Source organism: Falco naumanni, chromosome 4, assembly GCF_017639655.2.
Source record: "Falco naumanni isolate bFalNau1 chromosome 4, bFalNau1.pat, whole genome shotgun sequence".
Lineage (NCBI taxonomy): Eukaryota > Metazoa > Chordata > Aves > Falconiformes > Falconidae > Falco > Falco naumanni.
Genome location: NC_054057.1, coordinates 1,902,142 through 1,913,743, shown reverse-complemented (window position 1 = coordinate 1,913,743; position 11,602 = coordinate 1,902,142). Strand labels below are relative to the sequence as shown.

The window sequence follows — 11,602 nt, the reverse complement described above, 5'->3', positions numbered from 1 at the left end:
CGAAGGCACCTGCCCCGCGGCACTGCCTGCGGGTTGACGTGGGCCCTGGCGGGCGGCCGCTGGGCTGAGCGCTGCCCCGAGGCCCCGCGGGTCAGGGTTGCGGCGTCCGTGGCGGATGGGGCTTCTCTGACACGGGGGCGGGGGGTAAGACCTCACGCAAGGGGGTGATGAGAGAGGACATGCAGAGATAGGCACGAGCACACTTCCCCCGGCAACACCACCACCCCTGCCATCGCTCCCCTGCCTCCGCTCTGGCCGCCACACAGTGACACGCGACGTGTCGGCGTCAGCGCCGGCACCCCCCGCAGCCCGGCGGCACCCCCTGGAGCCCTTCCCCCCGGAGCCCGGCGCCCCCCGGAGCCCTTCCCCCCGGAGCCCGGCGGCGCCCCCCGGAGCCCGGCGGCGCCCCCCGCCCCGCCCCGGCGCCCCACGGGCGGCTGCGGCGCGTCTGGGTGCCGGAGCCCCGCGCAGTGTGGGGTGGGCTGCCTCGGGGGCGGCTCCGGGTGGGTAGGGCACGCAAGGAGGGAGGGAGGGCGACATTTTTGGTGAGTGTTTAATATAGTAGCCGGTGCAGTTACTGGTAAGGTTACAGCGGGTGGGCTGGGCAGCCTGGCACAAGGCGGTACCTCTGGCCGGTCTCAGTGAGGTCTGGCTTTCATCAGCATTCAGAATTAACTCAGCCTTTCCCCTGAGCAGGGCACCGGCACAGCTGAGAGCGCACTAGTTATGGAAGCGGAGGGCTGTGGACCCGAGGCTGCCTTTTGGTTTCAACAGAAATCTTTTTTAAAGATCCGTGAGTGGTCAGGGTGGTCAGCTGAAGTCGGTCGCGGCTTCGCCTGTGTGCGCATGGGTGTTGCACCTGAGGCTTGTGGCCAGCTAGCCAGGCCTGACAGGGGCCGCAGGCACTGCAGGGTGGGCAACTGAGCAGAATTTTGGTGTTCACACCCAAAACCGTGACCCAGAAAACTACCAGCGGCTTTCACACATGCTCCTTGTCCTTATGTTTCCTTCTTGTCTTTTTAAGAAGTAAACACAAGGTGTGTTCTGAAATGCATCTCTCAAGTTCACGGTCCAACTGATACTCCCTCTCTGAAGCTGGTTAGTCATCTCTGCTACCATAGCGACCACTGCATCTTTTTGTTCTCTCCCTGACATCAGGAACCACAGGGGTGTTGCTAGATTTCATATAGACACTTTCTTGGGGTGTCCATCGGTAGCTTAGGCTGCTGCTCTGACAGGGACTTCTATAGTAGGGGGAAGAAGGGATCTAAAAATGCTAAAAGTGATACCTCCCAATTTCTAAGCACTGTGACAACCCTACAGTGATGCTTACCCTGCCAAAGTCCCCAGAAGTAGCGAAATGCTCTTTATCCTTGTTTTAAAGCTGTGGAACCAAGGCACACAGCAAGATTAAGTGACTTGCCAAGTCATGATGGATGTTCCAGCTAGAGAAGGGGGCTGTCTTGATGCTAGCTAGCCTTGTTGCCACGGTATGATGCGTTTCTCATCTAGCATGCACTGTAGCTGAGATGATGCAGGATTTCATGTAGCAGTAACTTGGAAGTAATACATGCACACATTTTGGAGGGAAAAGTTTTCTCCTTTTTAACACGATGATGCAGTAGCAAACCTTTTTTTATTTTTTTTTTTGTCCATGCAGCTTTTCATGATGCTAAAAAGGCATGAACTCTTGTCAATTTGTGTGTGCGTGTGTGCGTGTAGCAAGACGGCTGCAACTTTGAATGCACTCAGATTGCCAACTGCCTGCTCAAATCAGTGAATTCAAGTGCCTCCTGAACACAGCAGTGAAAGGCTTTCTGCACAGTAGTAGAAACGGCTAGTGCTTCTCTGGAGAGAAGGAAGAGAAAGAAACAGTGCCCATTACAAAATAACCTTCCCTGCCAGTCTGCTGCCTTGGGTAGTCAGAATTGCAGAAATGAGGAAATGGAAACATTGCTTTTGAACTGGCAGCCTTCACAAGGCGAAATCTCCTAGGTTCACTTGATCGGTTTGGAGGATCACCCCATCTATGCAATGAAATTGGAAAAACAGAAAAGAGGGGGTGTGAGTGCAGGGAACTAATGGTTTGCAGTGAATGTTGCACGCAAATGTACATCTGGGCTGACCACTGTCACACACCTGGCTCTCTTAATTGCTGAACTTGTTTCTGGTAAAATGCAAGTTCTCAGCCCAGGCCTGCAGGTACAAGTAAGAGCTATGAAGGAAGGAGGATGGATAGTGCTATAAACTCTATTTTCCTTGTGGCAAAATGGCACTTTCTATAAATAAAGAGAATAAACAATCTGAGGTGTAACCTTACCCTAGGAGTTCTCCAGCTCATCCTTCCCATTCAAAAAAATGGGAATGTAAATGTACCAATGCTTTGTGATTGCAATGTCCATGCTACTTAGCAGTAAAGGGAGTTTGTCTAGTACCTTGTTCACTCTGGAAAGGTTGGATATAGGTTTAGATTCACATAGCAGCTGTGACTGCAAGACCCATAATCTCAAGTGAGGAAGGTCAATCTCAATAACCAGTTGGGTTCTTTCTGGGAGTAAACCATGTCCTGTTTGTGCAGCTGGAAAGCCAAGCTGAAGGAGGTAACTCAGTTTAACTCATCGGCAAAGATCTTACTACAATACGGTAATGAGGCTCACTAAGCCACATGCTCTTCTGTCATAGTATCTGGTGTGTGAGTAAACCCAAGGAATGTAGTTGAGTGTTGCAGAGCTGCAGGGCTCTGTTGTGCAAATCTGCACAGGACTGGGGCCTTCCACCTGTGTATTTGTTGTAGTATCACCTCTGCAACCTGCAGCAAGCCTTGGCTCAGACTTCTGTTCTCCGTCGTGCTCAGCAGATCTCTAACAGATCAAACCATAAACATTTTAGCTGTCGTCAGTTGCATACCTTTGATAATTGGAGGCTAAAAGAAAATACATGTTTTAAAGCAATACTATTATTATAATTTTGTTTTCATTACATACCTGTAGACTGTTTCATCAAATGCTATAGAACGTTATTGCTTATCATGGTAAGAACTTCATATGGGTAGGTTTCACTATAGGGTAATAAGCAATTAGCAGTGTATAAGCACTTTTTTTTTTTATTATTGTAGACTTGGTTTCACCTACACAACTGAAAATACAACTTGGCTCAGTATCTGGCTCAAGATTTATGGGTGTTAATGTATTTTGGGCTAATAGGGATCATGAAGATATTTGAGTACTCTGGGACTTCTGGGTTTTGAATTGGATTTGAGAGATGGTAAAAAGGAAGGCAGGATTGCAGTTGGCAGAGAAGATATTTTAGATCATCAATTACTTCGAAAGGACAAGATATAATTTATTCTAAAGGATTTTTCAGAATTTAAAATGATCTATCAAAAGGCAGAAGTTTAAATCTGCATTAAAAAAATCTATAAGAGAAATTGATGGTGATTCAGCCTAAAGGCAGAATAGCCTTGCTAAAACCCTAAATAGATAAAACAGGAGGAAAAAAATGCCATTTCAGAGATATATTCCTATACTTAATGATATGACACTGCACAAAGCCCACAGAATCTTTTTGCACTGATTAACTTGGAGCAATGAAATTAACATTCAAAGCCTCATTCGAATGCCTTTGCCATATGGCTAGTTTTGTCTTCTGTGCATTCTCCTATAGCAGCTCATCACACTACTACGTGCTTGTTTTACATTCTGGGTTCTGTATAGATTGAAGGAGATTTCCAGTTGTTTTTTTCAGTATCAAGGAGGTATCTTTTCCAATACCTTAAGGGCTGCTACAGAATTGCTGATCTATATTACCACTGATAATGATTTAAGTAGACAACATTTATAATCTGGATTGTGTGAAGTAAACAGAAAGATCTGCAGCTACTCTTGATTCTCTTGAGGCACTTATATAGACCACCTATGTACATGAAAATGACTGATGATTTATACAGCTCAGCATACAATAACTTGTTGATCTCTGCATTTTATGTGATGCTACGTTATAGAAGCACCTTGTAACACTTCTGCTAATGAAGAGTTGTAACTGCCAAATTCTATGTAACTACAAACACTTCAAAAATCAGTTTAGCCAAAGGTCATACATAACAGAAGAACAATTTATCTGATTCCCAATTTTTCTTTCTGAAATCTTTCTTTTACTTTCCTCTAATCTGGCAAATAATAAAGAAAAGGTTTACCCCCTCCTCAGCTGTACATTACTTCTCTAAATTCATGTCCTAGGGTAATACTTTTTATGTGCTGAGAGCACCATCATGCCTCAGAGGATCTCAAATCACTTTTCAAATATTAAAGTCCTCCAGTACCATTGTGAGATATTTATGAACATATGGCAGTGACCTTCATTTTACAGAAGAGGAATCTGAGGTGGAGAGAAGTTAAACCTGGCCAAGATTACAAAATAAAATACTGGAGGAGCAAACAACAATGAGTCATTGATTTTTCAGTCATGTGCTTTACCAGTTAGAAAATGCTCTTTCTGAGAATAGGGAAGGAAAGAAAAAAGGGGAGAAATGGGTGTAAGAATCTAGAGACGTTGTACATGAAAATTAAGACATGTTGGCAGAGTGGTGTATGAGATGTAAAGGAAAATCACAGTAGCTTCCAGCTGAAATACATCCACAGAGGGAGATGTGCAGCTTGCTGGGGTAAGCTCTGCAATGAAGTGTCAGCCAGTGGATTTGAGATCTATCAGTTGGGATGTCTTCAGACAGTTTATACCTATGACTAAGTAATAGTGGCTGCTGTTCAATATTCTATCAGCTGAAGGAATCTTTACTAGCAAGCATGAATGATTGCACTGCAGGATATAGATGGAGCAGAACTGAATGTGCTGGGGAGACAGTCCCATGCATCTTGGCTATCCCGTTGCCTTCATTTTATGGTACAAAATCATCAATCAAAGCTGATCCCATGGAAGTTACTTCTAAAGGAGAATCAGGGAGCTAGAGTTCTACATTACCTGCAAACTCATTTAAAAATAAATATTTCTAAATCAACCCCCCCTTGCTCACAGATGAGATTTTCCAAAATATTCAGCACTGGCCCCAAGTGGCTTCTGGAAGTAGCAAGAAGCATGTTTTCAATTCAGTGGGAGCACAACTGATCCAAAGCTGTGCCCTTTGGACAATCGCACACAAATTATTTTTGGTCAAATTTTACCTGTAACTTCTAACAAGTCACATTTTTCAGTATTGTCTTTTAGCAAATGAAGAAGCCAAAATTTAAACACGATAAATAACAATGGTCTAATTTCTTCATTTATATACATAAATATGTCAACAGAAAGATCAATACACTGCCAATCTGTTCTTCTGTGTCCTCTTTAGGGGAATAAAAAAAAAAAAGCAGATGGAAAATTATTTTGGTACAAAGGCAGTTTTCTGTGACACACGAATGATCTGCATACACATGAAGTTTGTCACAAAATCAGGCTGTGCAAAATTTCTTTCAGAAAATGTGTCACGCAAAGTTTGATATTGGGTATGAGTTCAAAACATACAAATGAAACAAAATAAGAATTCCCAAACATAAGAGATTATAACTTTCTTTAGCCAAAACACAACCTGTTTGAGAGCCAGCCAGACCATTTGAATTAAGTAGGCGTATTTTAAGACATGCAGTCCTGATGGATTAAGCCCTCCAAGCCAGACCTGTTTACAGCTATGGACTGAACCCTCCAGAACAACCAGATACGTCAGGCTTTTGAAAAATTGCTGCTCAGGCCACAGACTGAGTGGGCATGTTTGGGTGGCCGTGTTACAAGCTGCTAACATTAGAAATGCCCATGCTTCAGGCCAATATCTCTTGAAACACTTTATTACCCTTTTATTGGAATATGGAAGTTGAAAGCAGGCAGCCTTGTGGCAGAGAGAGAAATAAAGACAACTGCAAAACTGTGTTGTTTTTATTTTAAACATGCAAAATACAGTTCATGCATCTGCCATTTTGAAAAATCTCTCAGTTCTTAGCAGATTAAACCAAATACTTTTTGGCTATCAACTCTCAATAAATATTTCAAAATGCTTTACAGTGTAAAGATAAGAAATTTAGCAAAATTTGAACAAACCTGTATAAAAAACAGATACAGATAACTTTTTATTTCAACGCGACATGCTGTAATGTAAAGAGTTCACTTTTTTTTTCTGGATTTTTTTTCTCATAAAAAGTTTTCAACAATACAACTGCTTAACAGATTTAAGCCTTTAGGCTACACATGCAAAAAAAAATGGTTATTTTAGTTAAAAATCACCAAAACGTGCTATTTTTTTGTTTCATTTTTAAGTACAGTAGTTGTAGACGGTAGCATTTTTCTTTTTTAATTTTGTAAAAGAGTGCAGGCAGGTTCATGGAGCTAGTGTCCTGGAAGACTCGTACTCTGACATACATTTTGGTTTTATCCCTTTGCCATTGTAATAGTCCACGACTTGGTTTGGAACTTCAGCCAAAACGCTTTTTGCTAGAGCAGCTGGGGATGCCTGCAGGAAATGGTAGAAAACAGAAGCGTTAACCTGTCTCTCTGTTAGAAGTGCCATGGGTTTTCGAGGCATTGATGCCATGAAATCGAGGTGGGAAGTATGGTACAGAAATGGAAGGCAAAAAAGACTCAAAGTGAGTGGCACTGTTGCTGGAAACTCATTTTATCAGTCAGTTTGGGCATGTAGCTGTAACTGCCTGAAAGTACACTAAAGCCAGAAGTGCTCTACATGTTCTTCAGGTCTGTTTGGATTATTTTAAGTTCAAGCTAACTGAAATTCCCTGCACTCTGAGAGCACCATATTGCAATGAAAAGGGCTTTAAAGACTCCATTCATCAGTACTCAGCACAGAACCCCGCAGAGCTGCAAGATGAACATGAATGCACATCACTGTAAAATGGAGGCCCTCCCTTGTCACCATTCTGCTTGTCAGGTGCATGGTGTTTTAATGGCTGAGGAATTTTTTATTTCAATAGAAAGTAGTTTGTTTTTATTGAAATTAAACCATGGTCAGGACAAAGCTTCAGTCTAGGCTTTGTGGAGGCTTTAAAGCTCTTCCTGCAACACAGAAATGGAGGGTGTCAACTAGACTTAGGAACTGCTGACCTTGAAATAAAGAGATGGATATAGAGATGACCACTGGCTTTTCCCCTGGACAGGAAGGAAGGCTACCTTTCAGTGCAATGAGAAACCATGCCCTCCATCAGCAACACACAATTTGCTGCCTCACACTCTGACAATGCCTAATTTTAAGCAGCAGAGCCTGTGGATGTTTTGTGGGCAACCATTACCTACATGTGCTGGAGGGATTTTCCTTAGTCCCTGAATTCAACAGTAACAAAACTGGACTCCTGTACTCCCACGCAGCCCAACAGCACCTAATGCAAGTGCCTGTATGTCCATTTGAGAGGTTTAAACTGATGTGTTCATCTCCAGATAGAGCACCCGCGGATCACTAATTGCAGCTCGGTCGATGCATGGGTCACACTTTTCTGCACACCAAGTGCTTTTTCCCACATTAAGGAACACTTCCCTCCTCACTGTCTGTTAGGGTGTCAGCCAGGTTTAAAAACTACCTTGTCACAAAGTAGTTGTATTGACTGTTTATTGCCTTGCCCTATTTCATGGGGTGGGACCCTTATAATTCCAGTCTTAAAATCAGGCTTACATGGGATGTAAATGGTAAACTATTTATAGGCAAGTTAATCGGGGGTTGCAGAAAGCTCCATTGCTATTATAAATTCCAGTATCAAATGCTACAATACTATAAATACAAAGATAATGCTAGCAAAAGCAGAAACAAACCTATTTTTTGTATTATGGTATTTTGAGTAACATATGTGATTAGTAATGAATAAAATGAACTGCTGTTTTCCTACCGTGACATTTATACCAAAATATTTGTGCAGGCAAAAAAGCCTGCAACATTTTTGCATGAGCAAACTGGCAAAGCAGAGCCCATACTTTCTGTAACAGCACAGCAACCCTCTTCAGGTGTTACACAGTAACAGAACCCATTTATTTTAATCCTTTAGAGTGAAACGCATGGTTTTCCACCATTGCTGTTCTCGCGTAAACCTGTTCTCACTGAAATCAGCAGAAAATACCCCTTGGAGTCTGGCAAATAGCTGATTTCTATTTCACTACTGAGAATTACTGTTTTTATAAATCTTCCCAGTGTGCCAAAGCAGCGTATACCTTAGCCTGCTTCTGTGCCACCTTACCAAAAATACAACCCTACAGAAAGGGTAAAAACAGGGCATGGGGGAAGAGTCCTGGGCTTGGCTGCACACACAAGCCCTAGCGATCAGGAAACTTCCCTCTGCTCTATCTTGAAAAAAACAGGAGCATTTGCCATCAGCCCCTCTGGATCACGTGTAGTCCGCATGTCTGAACACTGGGCCAACACTCATCTCTCTGCATCATCCTCCTGCTGCCCCTTCTTTCTCTTCTGATGCCACATCCATTCTTCCTGAACAAAGGGCCAGCCCTTCAGAACAGGCTCTGTCAGGGCTCAGATGCACAGCTGAATCACCGCCAATTGAGGAGTCAGCTATGCACTCCTTGCCCAGCGTGCACGTGAAGTAAAAAGCCTTTCACTGACCTTTAAGCTAAGGCATTTACTGTGCCCACAGGCTCACAGGCAACATGCAGCCGCACACAGAGTTGCCCTGGGGTAGCTGGCTTGACTCTGTGCTTCAGTCTGAATACGGACAACTGTTGCTTTACAGAGTTTGATCATGCTAGTGATGTCAGTTGGTTCTGGGGCTCTTTCTAGCAGGGAGCATCCCAAAACCAGGTCAGGGGTGATTTCCTGTCTGACAATTCGGGCCATCTGTACCTTACATACTTTTGTGGTGGTAAAGCATTCTTACTTCTAGACAAGATAGCACAAAACAGGATTTGTGTAAGTAAGAATCAGACCCAGTAATTTCTGAGCTAAAATCCATCCCCAGTTCAGCAGTGCTAGGTAAAGGTTACCTTAGCTGAGTTTTTAACATGGATGGTACATTAATATTTTACTGTAATGTTTTCTCCACTGTTTAACCCCTATGCTTGAAAAGCATCCTAGCAATAAACACCTCAAGATGAATAGTTCTCAGCTGATGGCTAATACACAACAATCAGATCAGCCAGCAGCAGGAATATAATCCCCTTTGATGATAATTGGTGTATATTACAAATTACTATTGATTCAGTTCTATAGCTTCACTGTGCTTAATCTTTAATTACAATGCATAGTGTGAAACATTGCTCCTTGCAAGTAGTTTAAGAGCTGTGCTTCTCACATTTGTGATATGTGTTATTAAGTCACAGTTGTTAGCCTTTATGATTAAATACAAGGCAGAGTAGAATACAATCTACCCGTGGCATCAGATCTATGCACAGTAAATAGATCGTGCATCCTAAAGGCAGAAAATTTAATCTCTTAAAATATGACTGTGAATGGATTGAGACAAGCAGTTTTGTTCAACTACATTTCAGCGATTGTGAGCATCACTGTTCAGATGAAGGACACTCACATTACTGGGGTGGTCATAGTTATTGAAAGAAGAAATTCACTTGGGTTCAGGGAAAATATTTTCCTTTTGTTTGTTATGTTCCCCTGTAGTGAATTGCATCTGTCACTATACAATGGGACATCTTTTAAAGCAGTAATGGTTACCTTGGTTTTATCAAGCCTCTGCAACTATAAGATTTGCCAAAAATTGTATAAATGTTATTAATTTGATAGCTTCAAATATATTCCTTAAAGAGAGAGTCAAAAAGGTAAGATGCTTTACTGAAGTAATCCTGACAAACTACATCACATAGGGGATTAAACCCCTACAACAGAGCTTTCTGTCTACATTGGGTCATAAGCCAGTAAAACACAGAAGTAGGTATGAAGTTTTAGGTTTGTGAATAACTGTAACTAATTGAAATATGTTAAATACCCCTATGAGTGCCATGCAGCATCAGAAGCTTCTCTGAAGTCATGCTTATAAAATAAAAGGGATTCACTCTGTAGATTACTTTTTAAAACTTCTTTCTCCCTCCTTTCAATTTTCTCACAGGAGCAGCTTTTGGATAGACTATTTTTGATGTCTTTGGATAGATATGAGATTTTGAGTTACAGGCTGACCTGAGACTTGAAGTAATGAAAAAAAAAAAAATCATTTGGGTTGATTCCAAATGAATTTTGGTTTTTTGTTCCAGCAGAACAAAAAATAATTGCTCACAAATAACATTTTCTTCCCTCCTTCCATCAGTAGTTGAGGTAATATGGATTTAGGCATAAAGAAATACTTGATTTATCAGAAAAACCTGTAAAACTTATAAAACCTGATTTGCAGTCTTTCTAAAAAGATCCTTCAAATTTTTTTGCTGCTTAATACACTAAACAGAAGATACATTGACAAAAGGGATCTGATTTTTAACTAAATACATTTCTTACTTATAGCTGTCAAAAGTAATATGCTGATTTATTTTAATTCTTGTGTTTGACCAGAACTAATCTGACAGAAATCTCCCAGATGTATTAAATTCACATTTCTCCGTTGGGAAAAATAAGTTTGAATCAAAACATCACACTCATTTCTCCCATGAAAAATGATTTCACTATTTGATGCAAAAGGCATGATCTTTTGTTTGTGCTGAGGATAAATAAGCAAGATAGCTGTGAATGTCAGTTTGTTAAGAGAGGTATTATTTGGCATATAGCAACAAAGAAATTCAACCAGAAATGGCTATTGTTATGGGCACTCATCCATTACACCGACATTTGTTGAAATACTGAAAAATCACAATAAACAGCCTAAATATCGAGTTGCATAAGATATACTGGTTTTCTGATACAGCAAATACATTACCTATCTCTGTATTATCTCTGCTACTGAGAGAAAAGGGGAGAAAAATATCACTATTTAACAAGAGCAATACATTTTTAAGATTTCTATCCTCTCCCAGTACTGAAGAAGTTAAACTAAACCAGCTAAAAATAATATATGCTTGTCATTTGACCAATGCTAGCAATTAAAATCACACATAGATTCACTCACAAGTTAACACCAGAGGCACAATATATTCAGTGCCCAGAACTGCAACTGCCAGCATTAATCTATTCAATCAAGGAAGATTTCAACTTTGTTATAAAATCACAAAATGAAACTAAAAATAACAAATGCAGGTGGCTTTGCCAGTTCCTTGCAGAAACATGTTTTTGTTTCTGCAAAAAAAGTAGGTCTAGCACTAGCCCATAAATAACTTCCCTCTCAACACTTTTACGATAGACTACAGCACAGCACTACGCACTTGTGATTATCTGATGAAGGAGAATCACAAGCTACGAGCAGGTCATGCTCATACTTCATTCCAGCTGATAGGTGACTGAGTGACACTGTCAGCATAGAAATGTATGTATCTACAGTTCAGTGGCAAAGCTGCAGCCATTTGGCATGGTGTCACCAAACTAGTAGTGCAAGGTGAGTTTTCCCTCCTTGAGGATCTATTGTTTACCTAAAGGTAGAGGGAAAAGAGGAACAAGCTTGTTTCTCTTACTCCTCAGTGAAGTTTGTGAAAGTAAGTGCGTCTAGATCTAAGACAAATATGGCAAAATTGTATTTTTAAGTGA

The 11,602-nt window shown here is 41.4% G+C and overlaps 1 protein-coding gene across 1 annotated transcript in view; it reads right to left on the bottom strand.

Moving 5' to 3' along the window:
• Positions 1-5,906: 5,906 nt before the first annotated feature.
• CPNE4 (copine 4) overlaps positions 5,907-11,602 on the bottom strand; it is a 244,413-nt gene continuing 238,717 nt past the window's right edge. The window contains exon 16 of the mRNA XM_040592437.1: positions 5,907-6,490. Within this exon, the coding sequence (XP_040448371.1) occupies positions 6,359-6,490 (132 nt within the window). The 3' untranslated portion in view covers positions 5,907-6,358. The remainder of the gene's footprint in view (positions 6,491-11,602) is intronic.